At 42.1% G+C, this 20,445-nt stretch overlaps 1 protein-coding gene across 1 annotated transcript; it reads left to right on the top strand.

Annotated features, from left to right (window-relative positions):
• The first annotated feature begins 3,552 nt into the window (after window positions 1–3,552).
• LOC143153635 (proton-coupled amino acid transporter-like protein acs) lies at window positions 3,553–5,930 on the top strand. The gene is made up of 4 exons (XM_076325055.1): window positions 3,553–3,777; window positions 4,238–4,416; window positions 4,807–4,991; window positions 5,662–5,930. Exons 1-4 carry the CDS (start codon window positions 3,553–3,555, stop codon window positions 5,928–5,930), a joined length of 858 nt encoding a protein of 285 aa, XP_076181170.1.
• The last annotated feature ends 14,515 nt before the right edge of the window (window positions 5,931–20,445 follow it).

Raw genomic sequence — 20,445 nt, 5'->3', positions numbered from 1 at the left:
TGTCCAAACTAACCCATAGTACTCTAATCGTGATCCCACTAAGGTGGAGAACAACATTTTGATGCTATTGACGGTATTATTAACCGTTTGGGTACATTCGATGACCGAGACAGTCAAGTGCGAGACGACGAGCCTAAAAGAAATCTATACTTAAGATACGCTTCGAAAAAGATAGATCAGAGGAAAAAGTGTGACCAAGATCGGCCAGCATCTTCTTGGATCTCCGATCGAATCGCGGCTCGTCGAGCTGTTAAAACCACGAAAGTCCTCGCCTTGAACTTAAACCGATGAACGTTTCCTCGGATGGCTTCCAATCGCGTTCGAGTTCTTCCGTGATCCGGTAGTTACTCGGAGGCTTCCCTGGCCGGGGAAGACGGGAGCGTTGCGTCGATCGCGCTTACGTTTACCAACAACGGTAATTACTCGGGCACTCGTTGCTCTTTGACCCGATTATGATCGACGAGTGAGCCGGAAAGAGGACCACGTGCTCCCGCGAATTCGTTCCACGAGCCGGTTCTGGGGCAGGGCGATCGGTCGATCCGTCGAATGAAAAAAAGAAAGAAAAAGAAAAAAAAGAAAGAGAAAGAAACGCGTCGCGACGAGGTGAAAAGCGAGCGAAAGGTGGGTCCCGGTAGAGAGGAAAGAGAAAGAGAAAGGAGAATTCGTACCATTTGGTCCGGATTCGACGTCGGTTAACGCAGCGGGGTTACCACGGACGCCTCGGCGGACACATTGAGGGCGCCCGCTCGACTTGATAATCGCTTGCCATTCATACACTTTTCATTGGATTGCGATTGAGCATTAAGAAACCAGAAATCCGAGGGCTACGTTGCACCGGCAGGGCCGCGTATTAGCATTAGGAGGCATCATCTCGAGTGTAAACACTGCATGGGCACCGTGGATTTGGTCACAGTCTAGCACCGCAGGACGTCACCCCGACGTTATCGTCCCTCTGTGCGTGGCACTACCTAACCCAGACCTTCTCGTACACGTGTACCGATCACCACGATAAAGAACAATGTTCGAAAATGGCCATTCCTGGGGACCGATCGGGCAAGAAAAGTTACTCGATCGAGTAAAATAATAATCGATTCGATATTTACACGAGGAACACTAGTGATGGAAATAAGAACTTTTAATCGAGTTGTTCTACTCGAACCAGATCTTGTCGTACACGTACAGGACGACGATAAAGAACAATGTTCGGAAATAGTCATTTCTGGGACCAATCGAGAAAGAAAAGTTACTCGACGAGGTCAAAATCTCCGAAAATTGTGACGTGAAAAGGAATCAAGAAACTCGGGGTACCCGTATTAAATGATTAAACAACCGTCAAGGTTTCGGTTGTTGACACAGGGTAGGAGCAACTATTTGTCCAGCCTCGTACGGACACTTGCTCGAATCCGTACGAAACAGGAACGTTTCGACATTGTTGGCGATAAATTTGATGAAAAGTCAATATTGGGTTGACCCGGAGGCGAGCGTGGCACGGGGTAAGGGCACACCCGAAAGAGGATCTCGCAATCTGCTGACGCAAAGAGTCTCGGCTGATCCTGTCAGGAGCCAGTGAAAAGAAAGCGGTTTGTCGTCGGCCTTAACCGCGATCCACGGTTAAAGCTCACGCCGATGATCCCTTTTATCCAATCCGTGAGGAGCCGCGAGGCGTTAAATCCCCCGGGAAAATCTCCGTAACTGAACTCGCGTTCCCGCTAAGTCGGTCAGCTCGGTCCAGCCGAGCGAGAGGATCACAATACCGCCACCGAGCGGGGAATCGGTCCGCGTATATCCATCGACGTTATCCTTCTCCGCGCCTCTCTGTCCCCGCTCGCTGGAAATTAGTTGCGCGAGAAATTCATGTTAATGTACCAGTAATCGGTTGTAGTCGTCCGTGAGAAAAAGCACGGCCGGTGCAACGAATCGCCTGGAAACGTTACGCGCGGTTGCATCGACAGTTTCGCGGGCGTTGCATCGTTCTTCGTGGTGGCTCGACCGAGGATCTTTTTCTTCAACGGTAAGGAGGTTTTCTGGGCGAGCGCGTGTCCCAACGACGGGACCGCGAAATTCTGCCCTACCGAACCCCCCTCGCCTCTCTATGCTCGTTTGCTCGCGAATAATCGATTTCTGTTTTTCTTCGCGCTGTTGGACAACTTCGAACCGTTGCTATTCTCAAAGAAACGTTACAGATCGGTTGCCACTGTGTAGATTCTTGGGTGTTTCGAGACTTTGGACGCGAGTCGGTGTCGGATAGATTTCGACTAATCTCTAAAGCTGAATTTCGGGTCGTACGTAAGCTTTTTGTAGGTTTTGTCGAGGAGGTGTGACGTGTTCAACTATCTTTTGGAGAATTGTACAAATTGGTTCTATTCGAGGTTATATCTGTTACACGACGTACATTTAACCGGGAACCTGTTAGAACGATTATGTAAGTCGATGGTACGGAATATCTGTTACAGAAGATTAATTTTTCTGCGATTCATTTCTTCTCTTGTGTTTCTTTTTTTTTTTTGACAATTTTAGACGTTTCTTTCGTAATCATTCCGTGTACGTATTTAGGCCTGAACTGAGAGGAAACGGAAGCGACGAGGAAACCGAAATCCCTTACGATCCTTACGAGCATCGTCACCCTGAGAAACCAGTCTCGTATAACTGTTTACTCACTTTTCAGAGAAAGGCTGCTAGAGACACGTGTTTTGCTAATTTCTCCATTTGCATTGTTCAGTGACTTTGGATCCCTAGCGACTTTGGTGAAGAGTGTAGTGGGAACAGGGCTGTTCGCAATACCAAACGCATACTCCAACGTTGGTCTGTGCACTGGAATAATTGGCACGATTCTGATGGGCTTACTAATTACGGGATCCCTTCAAATTCTCCTGAAAATTCATTATGCGATGTGCCGTAACCTGAAGAAACCAATTCTAACTTACGACGAAGTGGTTGTCGCCAGTTTGACAACCGGTGTACAAAAACCTTGGGTTTCTGCGCGTGTAGCAACGTTCGTAAATTTTAATACAATTATTTCAGCAAACTTTAAATCATATAGGACTGATATCAATTGTGTAAAAAACTTTTTCTTCTACCGTTCAAAACATTTACAGGGAAACGAAACCATTAGTTTTTGAAAAGTTCAGAGGTGTGATTCGAATTTCACGGTTGAAAATGTTGTAATATTATTCAGGGGATAGCTGAAGGACGACTTAAAAATAGTCATGCTAAACTTATCATTGTATATACTTCCTAATATGTAGATATTATAATATACGAATCAGTAGACTTAGATTACAATTGTCCACGTTAAGTTTATCTTTTTCGTTACACAATAGAATCGCTTAAAAAAATATATATATATATATATATATATATATATCTTACATTTTAAGATTACGTGGCAAATTATCATAATTTTGCTTGCTCGAACGATTCAGGTTTATCGTTGACGTGGTGATATTAACCTGTTACATGGGAGTCGGTGCAGTGTACGTAGTGTGCATATCTGGAATCATTCAGGAATGTATCGATACTGGGAAGGTGATCGATCAAGGATACTACGCTTTGATGCTCTTCCCTCTTTTCTTTCTAATGAACATGCTGAAACACCTGCGCGATATGGCGGGTATCTCCGTCACCGGAAACGCGTTACTTTTCTCTGCGGCACTGATCGGTATTGTGTACGCGTTGAAGGATGGAATCGGCGATACTTGGGTCTGGGTTAATCCACGTGTCGGTTTGTATCCGAAATTTATCGGAACGGTCTTCTTCAGTATGGCATCTCCAGGAGTCGTAAGTATCAGTTTGTATAATTCTTAAAAAAAAAAGAAAACGGAACAAAGATTACGCTTTTCAACTACACACGCAACGTAAAGTATACTATAGATTGTATTTCGAATGTACACTTAAGATGTATTCTTTATTAATTCGTACGTCCAATGGGACTGACAATAGTAAACGTGTTAATTTAGCGTTGCACTTGGTTTTAATATTAAATACTAGGTTTGTCGTTTGTGAAATTTTCAATATAGACGAACAAAACGAAATTTAAATAAATTTACCGTATCTTGGGTAATTACAGCACTGGCGATGAAATTATCGCAATGAAATAACTGCACTAATAACTTTGGAACAAAATAAGTTTGAATACTTTTTAGACATATTGCATATTGTGATTATTTGATACTTTTCATTCGTGGGGTTTCAGAATTATAAATGTTTTGCTTGTAATGTATTCGTATTTATTTCACAGATACTAGCGATAGAACACGACATGCAGAAACCTTGGAATTACACAAAATGTAATGGAGTACTGAACTGGGGTATGATATTTGTAACATTGCTACACGTTCTCGTTGGTGTTACCGGTTACTTGAAATGGGGTTCCGAAACATTGGGAAACTTTATTAGAAACCATCACACAAACGATGTGTAATGATATGTTCTTGCGCTTCAATTGTCGGAATTGAGTATATTATAAAAAAAGGTCTTGCGACAGAAGGTACAACTGGGAAGGATGCAGTTCTGTATAAAAGAATGAGTCGAAAATCTATTTATCACAGTACAGAGATAAAAGTATTACAAAACAAAATTTGTCCTTACATTGCAAGAGTAATTGAGTTCATTCTAAGCAAATAGTATTTTTGCTCCTAAATGATTTTCGACATCTACATTCGAAAGCAATATTTTCGAAATGGAAAGTTCGAACGAAAAGTTTCTTAGTACATTTCTCATGTTTCTTCTTTTGTATAAAATCACATTCTTCTCGGTGTATCGTCTGTAGTCGAATCCATTGTACAACGAATCGATTTATTTTGTCAGAGCAACTCTGGTGGCGCTGATAATGCAAGCTTTGGCGATATATTTCACGTACGGACTGCAGTGCTACATGCCGATCACGATACTAACGAACGAGTACGTATTTCCGGCACTGGAGGAGAATATTTGCAAAGGAAGCCTGTACCAATGGGACCTGATCGTTCGTTTCAGCGTCAGCCTCGCTACGTGTACAAAAATTTCACTTTTTAAAACACGTTCACGTGGCCGACAGTACCGCGCGAACGACGATTTCACTTCGCGAGGAGATACGTCTCCTTTCCCTTCGGCCCTTTCTCCTTTTCATATTTTTAAGGTAAACTCGGGGAAGTTTGATCGGCTGCAACGGATTGAATCTCTTCCCTCTCGAGCGGGCAACTTCGCGAAATCGATCAATCGATCCGATTGCAGTCCATCACGAACTCAGATATTACGAAAGTTCCGGAATCTACTTTCGCAAAATTTAGTATAGATAGCCCAGTTTCCTCGTAACTTGGCGTAACGAAACTCTTGGCGCGAGTATTCATCGCTCTAATAAGGAACGGTTGGATAGCTCGAATTTCGAGCTTTTGATTGATTCTTTCTTAGGTACCGATTAGCGAGGTAATCGTGGAAAGTTCTTCCTCTTTCCCTTTTTGTTATATATTTCCTGTGTGTTTTTTTTTATTTTTTATACGGAACAATTACTTATTATTAAGTGCACGCGTTCAGTGACGCGTGTATGTTCGAAGAATTGGTTGGAATGGGTATCGTTCGAAACTGAAGAGAACTGGAAATGACTTTGAACGACTAATTCAGTTTAAGGAAAATCCAGTACAACGAATCGCACAGAAAAGAATTAATCGAAGAAAATAATTTCAGGTTTGCTGGCAGCATCGATTCCCAAACTCGAGTTATTCACCGGTCTGGTCGGAGCTATAGGCATATCTACTTTGACGACACTTATTCCGATTACTCTGTACATTCTCGTGAATTATGACGAACGGGGAATGCTAAGAAGCAGAATGATCTTAAGTGTGGCCTTGCTGCTAGTTGCACTATTTATTACGCTTTGTGCAATTATAGTCAACATAATCTCGATCGTTGAATACTTCGAACAAAAGTATACACGTGTCGTACGATACTGTTAGATCGTAACCTATGAAATATCCGCTGTTGGGAGCTATCAGAAGATCGTTCGAATACTTGCAACTCGTTACAAGCTTGTCGTAGCTTCCAATCATTTAAAACAAACTTGTGGAGTATAAATGTCTCGTAATCTGCCATAATCGATCCAATTGGCGGTATAATTTCATAAGTTACCCAGGAAACCTTTAACGAAACACTGTACCCAGATTCCATTTTTCCAGATAACGATAGATCATGGTAGAAGATCAAGAAATCTTCGAAGACACTTGACGTTAATATCCCCAAGTTTCTTAGCTCCTGTTGATCCCACAACGAAACACTGTACCCAGATTCCATTTTTCCAGATAACAATAGATCATGGTAGAAGATCAAGAAATCTTCGAAGACACTCGACGTTAATATCCCCAAGTTTTTCAACTCCTGTTGATCCCACAACGAAACACTGTACCCCGATTCCATTTTTTCAGACAACAATAGGTGATGGTAGAAGATCAAGAAATCTTCGAAGACACTCGACATTGATATCCCCAAGTTCTTCAACTCCTGTTGATCCCACATCTCTCGAGTGTTCTATAGTCTCGAAACTGTATCGACTCACCTGTGTCGCGTTCCCGTGTAGATAATCGGAAAACCGGCGCAAAAAAGGCTCGGTGTCTCGTGCAAGAGGAAAGAAAAGCTGGTAAAGCGACGTATAATCGCGTCAGATCAGCCAGCCGTCAATGGTGTTGGGCTTATCTTGCGTACACGTAGGAGAGGACGACACGCGTGGAAATACGCGGGCACAGACGTTGAAACGCGGAGAGACACACACGTGTGTTGATGCGTGTGTGTAAGTGTACACGAAGACCGAAGTTAGCGGACTACGTGGGGGTGGGTGTTCCATCCTCCATCCCCATGAAAAGGAACCAAAGCGTAGGCAGCGGCGAGAAGAGAGTCGGTGGCGGGACACAGAAGGGTGCTTCCGTCGTACAGAGAGAGGACACAACCCCTTTTAGTGGCTACCACCGCGTCTCTCGGCACCCTCTTACCCTAGCCACCCCCCAGCCGCTCTTTCTCTCTCAAGCTTGCTACTACAGACTGGCTCTGGCTGCCCGTTCATCCGTTTGCCAGTTCAAGGTGGTTGCGTTCATTACCAGGAACTATACCGGGTGGTGTGGGATTATTGAATGGCCGCGCTTCTTCGTTCTCTCTTGAGATTCGATAAGTTATTGCGCTCTCGAACGTTGTTCCGAATCGACCGAAACGAGATTGTAAGACGAGAAGCGGGACAAATTTCAAGCTGGCTGAAAATTATCTGGAACGTGTTCGATTCATTAACGACGATACTTGTTCGAGGAGGAATAATTAAACCCTTTCGTCGACAGTTGTTATTCGTTATTATTTACGAAAAGAATTGCTTTTTCTCTCTTGGGGAGAATGTACAGTGTATCGTACAGTTGATCGCTTTTCTCGAATATAAATTTGTAGAATTTTGAACTTGTATTTAGGTATTAACGCGCCCAGTCTTGTTGGAAACGATGTTAAACATTTAATAAAGTTGCGAAAATAAAGGTTATCGGGTTCGGTGTATTTTTAGTAATTATATTCCATTCGATGCAATGGAATGAAGTATTGATAATTTTACGTCGAATTAACGATCGTTGTTCTTGCAAATTTTTATTCGTCAAAGTTTGTTCCATTGGCTATTGAAATGTTGTGTTCCAATCGTTTCGGACTAAATGTCGCGTAACTTTTTATTGCTAGGGATAAAAGGAACAATTTCTTTGCACCTGTTTGGGTAAAACGAAGTGATTAGGAGAGGATTATGGGTGCAGAATTGGATGAACACGTGCGCCTCTTTTACGGTGTAAATAACGAGTCGACGACAGGGTGTCCCTGAGGTTTTTTCTTTTTAATTGGTACAAACGCTAACCATCCCTTGAGCGAAATTGCGGGGATTAGCTGTAGGTTTGGGTGCACGTGCACTTAAATGGTCGCTAATTGCCCGAGCGTGAGCCGCAGCTCTTCAACTAGAATCTGTCCTCGAAGTTTCTATAATAAGATTCTATGGCGATATTCAACAGAGACTAAGGTTACAATCGTTACGAGAACATTTAACGAGTTACAAAATCATCCAGCTCTTCATTTTTTTTATACATCTACGGTATCTGTAAAACGAACAACATCGAAGATTTATTAACTCGAAATTAGACAACGTGTGTATTACTGTTGGTAATTGAAACGCAAGAAATATATTTCGTAACAAAATGAGGGAAAAGAGTATACGAAATTCTCTTAGGTAATATGGAACGTTAATGTTGGTAACTTGCACGATAGAATGATAAGTAGGTACTTTTAAACGAAATTTTAAAACGAGGCACTTTCGTTCACGGTATTTCTGTACTATTTTGTTTAACAATCGCATTGCACGAATACGAATTCTTGAAAATATGATTCATAGGAGAGGAAAAGGAAATACAAACATTGTAGCTACGCAAGTTCTCAATATCGTCACACTGTTAAACTCAAAGTATTTTAATTTTAAACATTGAACGTCTCCTGACTAGTCACACATTCGATTCTTCGAGACAATATTTTTCACCCCTACAGTTCGTAATTTCGTAAACTTCGTTACAGGTACATTCGTCTAAAAAGAAGAGTCCGAAATTGAGTGTCGACTTAAATCGTAGCGATGTATCTTTTCAAATGGAATATCGAAAGTCTCTATTAATAAGAAACCGTACCCATCGAGGAAGGTAAGAAGTCGCTATTGTACGACGAAGGTAAGAAACCTGCAGGGGGAAAAAAGTAAAGCCGATGAATAAAACGAATGGCGACAGAGGATAAGCAGACGATATTAAACGAGATCGTAGAGGTAAAGGAGGCACTGCGTGGCAACCAAAAGGGGTTTGGAGGGGGTATCCCGTGGCTTTCTTCTCGGGGATATCCTCTTCTCTTACGTACGAGAAGTTGAAGCTAAGGTGAAGCGTCTTAGCTTCCGTTCACACTGTCGGCAACGGAGAACCAACCTTCCCTTATCTCGAGTTTGCAAGACTGCCTCCAGTAATACCGTGCACGGCTAGAAACCCTTACGAACGAGAGCCCCGTGAAATATCGCTAAACGGCTTGTACCCCTTTCTCCTACTCTGACCCCTTCCATCTTCACCGTTTCTGTCTCTCTCTCTTTCATCCAGACCCCCCTCTATACATTCGTCTTTTTCTTAGGGACCACCTCCTTCTACAGGACCTAAACCCAGTCACATAGTTCCTATCGAACATCATTTAGAACGATACCCACTTCGGACTCATAGATAACGTATATTTTCTCTAACTTCTATGTGCATTGAACCAAACTTTCAGTTCTCCACGGAAGCACCGAACGGGGACGTAAAACAGTAATTATTTAGATGGTCGTTTTTCGAGGAAATTCTAACCCGGTCGTTTATCAGAAGGAAATTTAACTGAGAAATAATACAAAAATCAGTATCGATTATTTTTTGGGTTTCTCGTTCATTCGGTGTGATCATTATTTAAGAAATTGTCATTTTGTAGAAACCAGAGGAAAATTTTGAGTATAGAAAAATACGATCAACTCGATCGTTTGTTTGGGAGTACAGGGGTCAGGTCGGTTTTCAAAAAGTTTCAATCATTTATATATATACTCTTTAAAAATCTACTCACGACGTATTCAATTTTCCAGGTTCAAATACAATGTCGTTGGAAAGAGTAGAATCTGAGATGCGGAGAAACGATGTACCGTTGGCGTCCGTATTAATAAAGTTCGCACTTCGACTATAACGTACGCAGAGAGGAACTCGAGCGGAGAAATAACAGCGGTCAAGTTTCGCGAACCGCTCTGTCGGACTGTCGCAGTTCTCAGCCGAACCGGTGACAACCGTACAGAGAATACTCGTACCGATGGTGATAACTTGGACTGTTCGGAACAAGTTGTTTCCAGCGGGTTCGGTGCAAGAATTTCCGAGTCCACGGATAGCTGGAGTTTCAGCGGTGCAATAATTCAACGAAGAGAAGGCCACCTTTAAATTTGGGCATATTCAGAAATCTTGGGGGGAGTCCGAGAACACGAAGGAAGGTGACGACGCCTGGAACAACGGCGAGGAAACGAACGAGCGCGCTTCATTATACACGACGCTCGCACGCTTCGTTTGCCTCCGGAAGTCGTGCTTTAGAAGGGTCGTGCTCGTGGAATGGGCATAGGAGGAGGATGTGAGGGCCATCGCGGAACTACAACGAAGGGACGGAGAAAGAGAGAAAGAGAGTAAGAGAGTAAGAGGTAGAGAAAGAGAGAGAAAGAGGGAGAACGAGACAGGGAGGACGAGAAAGATGGAAACTGAGAAGCGAACGGGGGAGAGGGTAGCTTGAATTAATACAATCACAGGGGTGGCTCACCACTCGCAGTCCGCGTGGAGGGAAGAGAGAGAAACGGGCGAGATATAACCACCCCTTTGCTTGTCATCGAAATTATACGCTGCCGACACTCGACCTCGTTTACGACCTTCTCTCTTTCTCTGCCCGTCCCTCTGCTCCTCTCTCTTCTGGATTCCTCTCCAGAAGTCCTACGTACGACACGCCGGCAGACGAGTTTCAAAATTAAGACCAAGAGAGGAAGAGGGTCAAATATGGCGGCGCGTAACGAGCTGTTGTCGTTTCTGTTATCGAAGGGGTTGTGTTTTCACGAGCGGCACGAGAGGCCTTCAATGTAACACGATTAACTCTGAATTCGCGTTTCGTGTACACTGTCTTGCTCAGCCAATCTGAATTAATGTTCTCCAGGATTTCTGCTTTCTTAACGAGAGAAAATTGCACGTGAATATACGAAACACCTCTCCTGCACCCCTCCCCCCCGCGAGGGTTTTGTTTTTCTAGATCGCTTTTCGTTCACTGGGAATATCGCGAGTTGCGAGTCGCTTCTCTCGTCGACGCGAAATAGCGACGAACGCCGTTACTTTTCAAACGGGTACGATTTTCGTTTTAATCCTCGAGTCTGTTGCAATTTTTACGAAAGAGACTCGGTTTCGTTTATTTTCGTTCTCGTGGCAAATAATTCGCGAATGGATTACGCGCACAATGTAACGTCCATATAGTAATAGGTTCTCTGATAAGAAAGTTCCAGAAAAGTTCCAGTGTCATAGTATTTTTTTCAATGGAGAAAACGACAAAACTTATCGAACAACCTAGCATATGTGCGTTTCTTTATTTTTCAAATTGCACGCATTTAATTTCGGAAGAACAATCCTGTGTTATTCATCCAACACCGTACAAACCGACACAATCTTGATATTTATTCTTTTGGACTTATTTTTGTATTCACAATCCCTTCCTACATTTTTTCATTCACTGTTTCCACTCGTTGCCTCTCTAAATGTCACGGGTCTCCAGTGACCCAGTCTTGAAAAAACACTCGGTCGCGCTCGCACAGAATAAGAACGTGACTTAAAATTCGTCGAGAGTGATACGATTTTCGCACGGGAATCAATTCGCGGGAAATATAAAAAACGTTGGTTGTAGGTAAGTTGGTAACGAGGGAGTCCATCTTGGCACCGCGTCTACGAGCAATCTTCAATCTCGTTCCGTTTCTCTCTATTTGTTCGCGTCGCACGTGCGCCGCGAACAATTTTCGCGCGCGCAAAGGTGTAGGCAGGACAACGAAACGAAGGCATCCAGAAGAAAGACTTCTACCCTTGGAGACCTGAAAATGCAGAGCAGAACCAGGTTACGAGGGTTTTTAATAAAATCAGGCGATCGTTGAGGCGTGTCAAATGGAAATATGCACGTTCGGTCGAGGGATTTTGCGGACGGGAGAGAAGCTTTCCCGTTTGTAAAATGGGGGTGCGACTCGATAACGATGGAATTCATCCACCCACACTCTCGGCGAAAGTAGACGAGGAAAGGGGGCTCGGGGGCAACCGGGAGGGGGTTTGGGAGGGCAAGTTGCGCGCGACGGGATGATGAGAAAAATTTTTTTCCTTTATTCCTTCCACCCGCCTGGACGTGTATCGTAATCAAGAAGGCGCGAGGTAGATTAGCGATTCGATATCGTGGAAGGTTTTTTCAGGGTAAGCTGCCCGAAGAAAATTTTCCGCGAGGCCGACCAATATCCTCACGGTTGATTTGAAAAAAAGAGGTCCGATCCACCTGCAAACGGGTTTATATAATTCGTCAGTTTTTTTTTTCGAAACTTTTCGATCCCTTATCGACCACGTTAATCGAGGCGATCGTAGACGCGTGTTATTTATTAAGAGGAAGACACGTGTTGTTCGTTAAACGAACTATCAACCACCGTCTTCGATCGATAATAAAATGACGAAAAATCGGGGTCGAAAATTTTACATTTTGGAAAGTTCGGTGACAATTTGTCCGTATTACGTTATTATCGGTTATCGAGTAGGTAAACTATGTTACAACTTACCGATCTATTCTATTTACGTGTAAGCAAACGCTATAAGATTTCTTTCCCTACATTTCCGATGCGTTTCACCCTGTTGATAAGATTCTTATTGCGTACAATGCAACTGGTAACTCGTCGAAGAATTTCGAATGCTCGATACTTTTTCCAACGTTGATCGAAACAACAATTTAGTAAAGATATTCTCGAGATAGGTTCTTATTTATTCGTTTTTTAATACGAAACTTTTTCACGATCGGTTTACTATGGTTCCTGTTGGGTGTTGTGTTTGCAGTCCATAGAGAACGCGCCATTCGTTCGCGCGTCAAAGTGTGTCACGGTGAAACCGTGTGGCGTACACGGCGGAGTCGATAAACGTGACAAATGCGAGGTATACGTTCGACAACCGATCGTGTCGAAGGTAACGTCGAAGTTGCTTCGAACACTTATGGGGTGTCATTCGTTTTATGAGCCTTCTTATCAGCCCGCTGCCAGCCCATAAACGCATCTTTCCCGTATACGAAGCATCGTGACGCATTTACGTGGCGGATGTCACCGGTGTGTATTTATCGAGCGCTGTGGGAACGCATAATGTCGCTTGGGTAAGGTTTATCGATCGTCGAATAAAATATTTTTTCCCAAAGAAAAGAAGTTTGGAATACTGGTACGAGTTCTGATCTAGTTAACGCTGGAATAAAAATGATGACGCATCGTACGGGGTATCCCAATATTGGTACAATTGAAAAACAAACGATTCTTCGTATAAAAATAAATTTTTAATATAGAGAATATTCTTTCGTGCAATATTTCGATATTTGGAAAAATAACTTTGGAAATCTGTGGAGATGTATCGACCAGATGTGTAAGTTGTATTTGTAAATAAAATTGAGACCGTTGTATTCTAATATGAATTGGAGTATGTCAATGGTGATATACTCATAGTGGAATATTAGGTAGAAATTAGACGTTTCCACTTGGAAAGAACAGTTATGAAATAAAATTAGTACGTGGATCTTTTATGCCTGTAACGTGTCTTACGATTTAGGTACGTGTAACAGACAAACGATAAACGTAAAATTTATTTAAAGAAATGGAAACCGATGTCTGGTGTCGTTCAATTTTTAATTTGATCGAACAACGTTACAAAATATGGGGGATGATTGCAGCAAACGTGATAGGGTAACAGGAAACGATGAAAAATTGGAAACTGACGTTTTCTCGCCGCGTAACTTAAGTAGTACGGGATAGACAAGAATAGACTGCGTGTGGTTACATGCAGTTACAGCGCACAGCTGTTGTTATTACGTTCAACTTTCTCCGCACACATAGAAAAAAAAAAGGTGTCAGCGAGGTAACACAGTGAATGTAACTATAAGGTTAAAGTTTTTTCTATTTTTACCTCGTAGATCAATCTTCGTGTGTTTCCCTTTCACTTCTCGCTCATTTTACCAAAGGGTGGACGAGTATCTTCATAGAATCGAACGACCTTTAATGTAATGTTAAAAAGCTACTTCGAGTTTACACAGTGTGCTACACTGTGGTCTAAATACACTGCCTGGAACAGAAGGCGCACCTATACGAACGATATATGAATATTTCGAACTTGTTCGATCGAATTTATCAATATTTGAACCTGTTCGATCGAATTTATCAATATTTAAACTTATTCGATCGAATTTACTCAGTATACCTTTGGTTTCCTACGAACTTTGAAATTCAGGGAAGCTTCTCGATCGTCATTAGCGGTAGAATCGATCAAATTATCTATTTGTTATTAGCGATAAGTATCGATTCCTCTTTATTGTGCCGAGACATCCAACAGGTATCGAAAGAAGTTATCATTGGTGTCGGTGAAACGTATTTGTCATTGCAATTATTTGAATTTCCAATAAATCTGCATCTGTATATATTTTCACCGAAAAAAAAACGAAACGACTTTCCGAACAACCCAATATTTTCCACATTAGATAAAGGTTTGAATATTTTTAACAACGTTTCACTTTTAAGAACCGTTTAAATTTATAAAAGAACCGAAAGACAAAAATCTTCTCTCGATTCCGAACATATACAACAAGAACTCGTATCAACATCCAATACCTAATAATTGCAAAGATATGACTCTGAAATTTATCACGTCCAGCAAAACATTTTGTTCGTGAAGATAAGAAAAAGGTGAGATCAGTATGACTCCTTCATCCCTTCGATGTTCTGTGAATTCTATCATCGGTAATATCGAAACAAGTGTTCCCTAAACGTAACCAAAATACTATATCTGTACTTTGCGTTCCGGTATAAGTCCCTGTTTAAAATTCAAGGAAGCTCGTCGATCGTCCCTTCTCAGCTTCTTGAAAGACTTTCGCGGTCCCCCTTATCTGCGTCCAGCAGGTTATCGCTGACAGTCCGAGATTATGAATTAAAAGAAGAGGAGGACCTTGAGGGTGGATAAGAACTACCGTCGTCTCCGCTTATCCTCGGTTCGAGAGTACTGTGCGAGGCAACCGCGAGGGTAAGTACGATAGATAGATGAAGAGAGAGAGAGATGAAGAGAGAGAGAAAGAGAGAGAGAGAGAAAGAGAGAGAGAGACGTCTGTCGTTTTGTATATCTACCCTCGTACGGTGGAAATTTCGTTACGGGGGTGATTTTCTGCGGGGGATGGCCAGCCCCGTCCCCGCTTTAAACCTGATTGGATGCAGAGTTATCTCGCGCTGCGTTACTTCCGGATGATTGGTCGCTGCGGTCGTCATGACTACCTCACCACCGCCACCACCGCCGTCTCCACCGCCGCCACCCCCACGTGACCCACACCCGCACCCTCCGTTCCACCAGCCATCCCTTTATTACGTCTCTCTTTTACACGTACACGATGCTACCGTGGCTCTCCGTCTCCGTCGCTCTTTCCACACGTTGACCCCACTCTCCTTCGATTCTCCTGCCTTTTTCGGCCTATCTTCTTCTTCCTCTTTCGGAGCCACGCTTCGTTCGACTGCGTGTTTAGATAACGCGCGACTGTTCGTGCACGCCACCCTCTGTACTCGACCAACGATACTCACTGTCCAAACCGGGGGGTGGTGTCCTCGGCTCTACTCGTGAAATTATAGTGCTCGCGCCAAGTATCCGTTTCACGACTCTTTCGAAGAAGCTCTGCTAGGGATGCCCACTGTACCGGTCACTGTTCTACGAACGAAACTGGATTCTGATCTCGTAACAGTTGCACCGATACTTCTGACTTGACAACTGTACTCTCTGAGAATAAGTCTCCTTGTATGTTTCTTCGGTGGAAGTGTATCTGATGGCGAGAAATGGTATTCGAACTCTTTGTTCGAAGAAATTCGATCGTTTTTCATTTCATTTAACACGTCTTCCTTCCTTTTTATAATTGTTATTAGCAATTACGAACGAACGACTATGCCTAACTGAAATGTTTCGGTAGTAGATGAAATATTGTAGATTTTGGAAGGTACTTATTATCGTAACTCGTTAGAAAAAGTTCTCGTTGTCTAGAATATTGTTTCTCGTTGAAACAAACTAGTTCGATACAATCGTTTGGACGAAACTTTGGTGAACTTAAACAAGGTCTATTTGATAGAAATAGTACTCTGCTATACTGTATACTGTTCGAACTGATAGTTTATTAATTTATTTAAAATCATTTTGAGCGATTTAGTTATTGATCGGACTTGTAAAGATTTTTAATCAGATTTCTTTACGAACAAATTTTTCATGTATACTTTAGACTTAAATAATAATTTAGTTTCGATCAGATTTATATAACGTTTTATCATTTCTAGGTTTCGATTCGGCACGTATTTTTCAATAAAGAGGAAATTAATTGAAAATCTGAAAACAAAATATTTTCACCCGACACTTGACTAAAAAAATGATTCTAAATGCTGGTCGAGTGCGTGCATTTGATTCGGTTCCACATATCTCTGCATGGATCATTGATTCCTTTGGTGCCTGCGAACGAAGTTACGCTAACACGAGCAACTGAAAGGAAAAATTGTTGTAGTATGGGTAAAATTGTCACGCTGGAAAAAAACCATGACAATTTAATACGAGAAGCGCAATTTTCAACTTATCGGACTGTGGGATATCCGAAAATATTTCTGGTCTGTGTAAAATTCTCATAAAGAAAACATCTCGTTTGGCGACAACATTGATCCGCAAACCAAGAACGGAACGTATTGAAAAATATGATGCAAAAGTGGATCGAAAATGTATTAAATATTAAATTAACCTTTGCGCACTGTTGAAATAGTTGTTACACTGGAGCTGCTCGGGTCAATTGACCAGTATCGGAAAAGTATTATATTTAAATAAATTCGATCTCCATCCGTGATAAGTGATTTATTATAAATATGGAACAAGGAATTACATACTGTTTACGCGCTATGCTTACAGAAAATATAAATAATTTTTTTATTTTTATGAAAGGTCGTACTTGATTAAATCTTGGTCCAATTTATTTAGAAATAATTGACAGTTTCTTAACGATATGTCATATATACGTAATACCGCAAACGAAAACCGAAAATATGTTATAAACGAATAAGTAATCCAAACGGAACACTTGCAATTTCATTGAAACATTGACTCGACGAAACTACGATAAAAGTTCGATAGAGATGAAAAAATTACCTAAGATTCTCTTTCAAGTTTCTCTGAAACGATCTAACTATCGATATCCGATTTTATTACAGTAGGCGCGTATATTTTCAACTTCTCTTCTCGCATTTGCATGACTTTCGTGGAAAACAAGTTCTCAGCTGCGTCGCCGATTCGTCGCAGCTCGGATAGATTTCATTGGGAACAATGATCGGAATTATTGCCAGGGTCGCGTAGCACGCGCCGCAAATCAACGTCGACGAGTGTGCATCAACTCGAGGCGCGTTGAATAGCTCGAGCGTGAACCTAAACGCTCGATGTGCACCACTTGGAGGCTTCGAGGCCCCGACAGCGGTCCGCGACGAATTCTACAAAAGTTGACGTCTCCATCTCTCACGATCGGAACGAGTAACAGGACCGAGTCACGCCCATCGAGATCCTTTTGTCGGTTGGTAATGTTGTTGGATCGAGATTTATTATTCGCACAAGGGTGTCTCGTTATTATCCACGCTCCGTTCCTGTCGTTTATGGGGTTACGTTGTGCCACGTCTGCATCGTGGATTCTGTGAATACGTGGCTTATCGTCTCGCTCGCGATTCGCTGATAAATAATCGTCGAGGGTTCTTTTCCTTTGAATGCCATTTTCGTGCAGATTTCTCGAAATAAGAATCTCTCGATTAAATTGTACATCTATAGGGCGCAGTTTGTTTCCTTCAACTTGGAAATTATTTAACAGCGATCTACCTTGTGAATTTTTTACATGGAACGATACGTTGCAGAGGAAACTTTGAGAGAATGTATCAGGGAAAAGATAATGTCAATGTATCGTAATCGAACCTTACGATAATTCGATACAGAAGGTAATCTCAGAAAAGAGGATCACTGATAAATTGGGAATAGATATTCGTAATTGAATATTTCTATGATACAGCGCAACGTTGTCAAAACGATCGAATACCATCAACTTTGGCAAATTTTTCGAAAAATTGCTACGATTAGGGTCGGATTATCGTTGAAGGAGTAGTTGCAAGGAGAGCTCGGTAACCAACTCGTAGGTCACTCGTCGTCGGTACACGCAATCTATGAACATCGCGTTAAGTAATACGTGGCATGATACGTTGGGACATACCCTTGTTCGCGTCTGTCGCGTGCATATTTGCGCGCGAAAATACCCGTGGTGTTCGGTTTCGCGAATGTCTGCTGAGTCAGGAACTCGATCATCGATCACTTATTGTTAGCGACCAAACAGGCGTCGTATCGTAACTGCACTTATTCGCTTCGACACCCTTTTCGCCGACACAATTCTGTCATTTCCATAAAAAGTTCTGATGATGATAGATCGACGCTTTCAATTCCACTTGAACAATCGCCGTGTGATCGACGTGGACGACTCCAAGAAGAATTACTTTCGTCTTAATATACACACGCGTTGAGAATCCACGATGGACTTGTCTTCGATTAAATTACACTTTCGATGCGTTCGTTCACCCTGGACCATTGTACGAGACGCTTCTTAACGTCTTCAGTGATTTGTTTCGCGTAAAGTGAATTAAAATGCTAACCGATATTAACCAATGACATCTATCAGCTTTGGGACGATACTACTCTGTTCTATCGTCGAGAAATTTAATTAGAAATTTTTATGTGTATTTTTAATGGTTATGGAAACGATGAAGATAAAAAAATATACTTTCACGATATTTAAAATAACTTGAAAGCTGAGTGTACTTGTACACGCGAGTTAGTATACTGGAGTGGGGCGTTACATGGGAAGTGTAGGGGTGAATGCTGATTTAGGACACAATGAAGACTGCTCGTGCTTCTGTTCCTATTGTTATTACTAGACATTAGAAGACAAATGATAGGCGAAACATCCTTTTCCTTGGTTTCTGCATGTAGGATGTAAATGACGACATTGTTTTAGTTTATTTCTGCACGGTGTAACATTGTTAATGGTAGAATGAAGAAAACGACTTTGAAAATCAGTCCATTACGGATCAGATTACAGATCATCGTTATGAAATTATAGTACCGAATAATAACAATAATGGAACGAAGTGTAATCCTTTTGAAAGTGTCGAGTAAACATTGTATATTTGTAATTATTTAATTACTCAACGTTTCCATCACTAGACTGTGACAGGGAGCTCTCGCAGCGACTGAAAACGTTCAAACCGAAACCGATCTAAGCGATTTATCCGGTTGTTCGTAAAATGATTTCGTTTTCCAAAATGGAGAGTATATAATTATAATAAAATGTTTATACGCTCTAAAAAAATCGTGTTTCATCTTCACCAAAAACAAAAAGAAGAAAAAACGACTTTCCGAACAAGCCAATGTTTCTCGCAAACGATAACAATTGTATCGTCGGTGACGGATACGAGGATCCTTGGAAAAACTGAGCCATCGCGAAGAATTTCAAAGTAATTACGCCGTCGGGTTCTCGAGTTTCACGGAAAAGGCTAGGAACGTGTAAACCGCTTTTGCAGTACTGAAAAAGAAAGAGGTTGCCGGTGAAACCATGAACCACCCAGAAGTGTAACGTTACTCCACGAACTCGGAGAGGAGAGTCCCCTACCTCATGGCAGAGCGCACCAAGTATGCCGCGCCTGCAAATCCTAGAGACGACCAACGAAAAAATGCGCGGTACGCGTATAAGGTGACCCAACGACCGGTCACCTGCTGTAAAAGGCAAGGACACTTTATACTAGCGGCAATATCCTCAAAGAACGTGGCAGATGACCGACGATGGGAAATGGACCACCTCGGAGACGTCCAAGGTGAAAACTACACCGGTGTACTGTTGATCCTCCACACGCAACAACGATGCCGTGAGAATTTTTAGCGTACGCGAGTACAAAGGGATTGTTTTATCTACATTGACACCGAACGGGCGAGTAACTCTCGTGAACGCGAGAACCGCTTCATTTTTCCAACTAAAAGGAATCGGTATCCTTGTACCAGATCCTCGCGAAACTAGCAATAAAATTCAACGTTACAAATATCAAAATCCCTTTTAGAACTTTGAGGTTAAGTCTCTGTGCAACCTTCGACTGTGATTCACCTCTACTTGTTACGTTTGTCTAAACTTTCTTCTAATTCGCGTTACGATATAAACAGTGACCTTATAATAATAATAATAACAACACCAATGCTATCGACGATGACGGTGATGACAACCATGCTGGTAATAATAAAATGAATAACCTAAGAAACAACAATGGCCGTTGCACGACAAACGAACCAAAGCGTTCAGGATTTAATTGCAGTTTTCATTAACGTTCGCGATGAAACGCGTGACGTTTATTCGTCTCGAAGTGAAATCCCGTGAAAAAATTAATTTTCCGTCGCGCGTGTCGGGGTGGGCGCCATTGCATAGTTCGGAGTCCTCTATTTCGAAATTACATTCCCCGCGTGCGCTTATAAACGACGCGACGCGAGGCGACGTGCGCGATATGTGCACGCTCGCGCTCCTGTTTATCCTTTCCCGTTGTACTTACACGTTGTCGTGTTTACACACGTAACA

The sequence above is a fragment of the Ptiloglossa arizonensis genome, chromosome 13 (genome assembly GCF_051014685.1).
Source record: "Ptiloglossa arizonensis isolate GNS036 chromosome 13, iyPtiAriz1_principal, whole genome shotgun sequence".
Classification (NCBI taxonomy): domain Eukaryota; kingdom Metazoa; phylum Arthropoda; class Insecta; order Hymenoptera; family Colletidae; genus Ptiloglossa; species Ptiloglossa arizonensis.
Note: the sequence above shows the minus strand (reverse complement) of the source record. Positions and strands in the feature narration are given on the sequence as shown.

Bases quoted from the DNA above. Each gene is read 5' to 3' on its own strand.
- LOC143153635 (XM_076325055.1), top strand. From the start codon at position 3,553: ATGCTCTTCCCTCTTTTCTTTCTAATGAACATGCTGAAACACCTGCGC. The intron at 3,778-4,237 runs GTAAGTATCAGT...TTTATTTCACAG, and splicing joins GTATGGCATCTCCAGGAGTC to ATACTAGCGATAGAACACGA. The intron at 4,992-5,661 runs GTACAAAAATTT...AAATAATTTCAG, and splicing joins CAGCGTCAGCCTCGCTACGT to GTTTGCTGGCAGCATCGATT.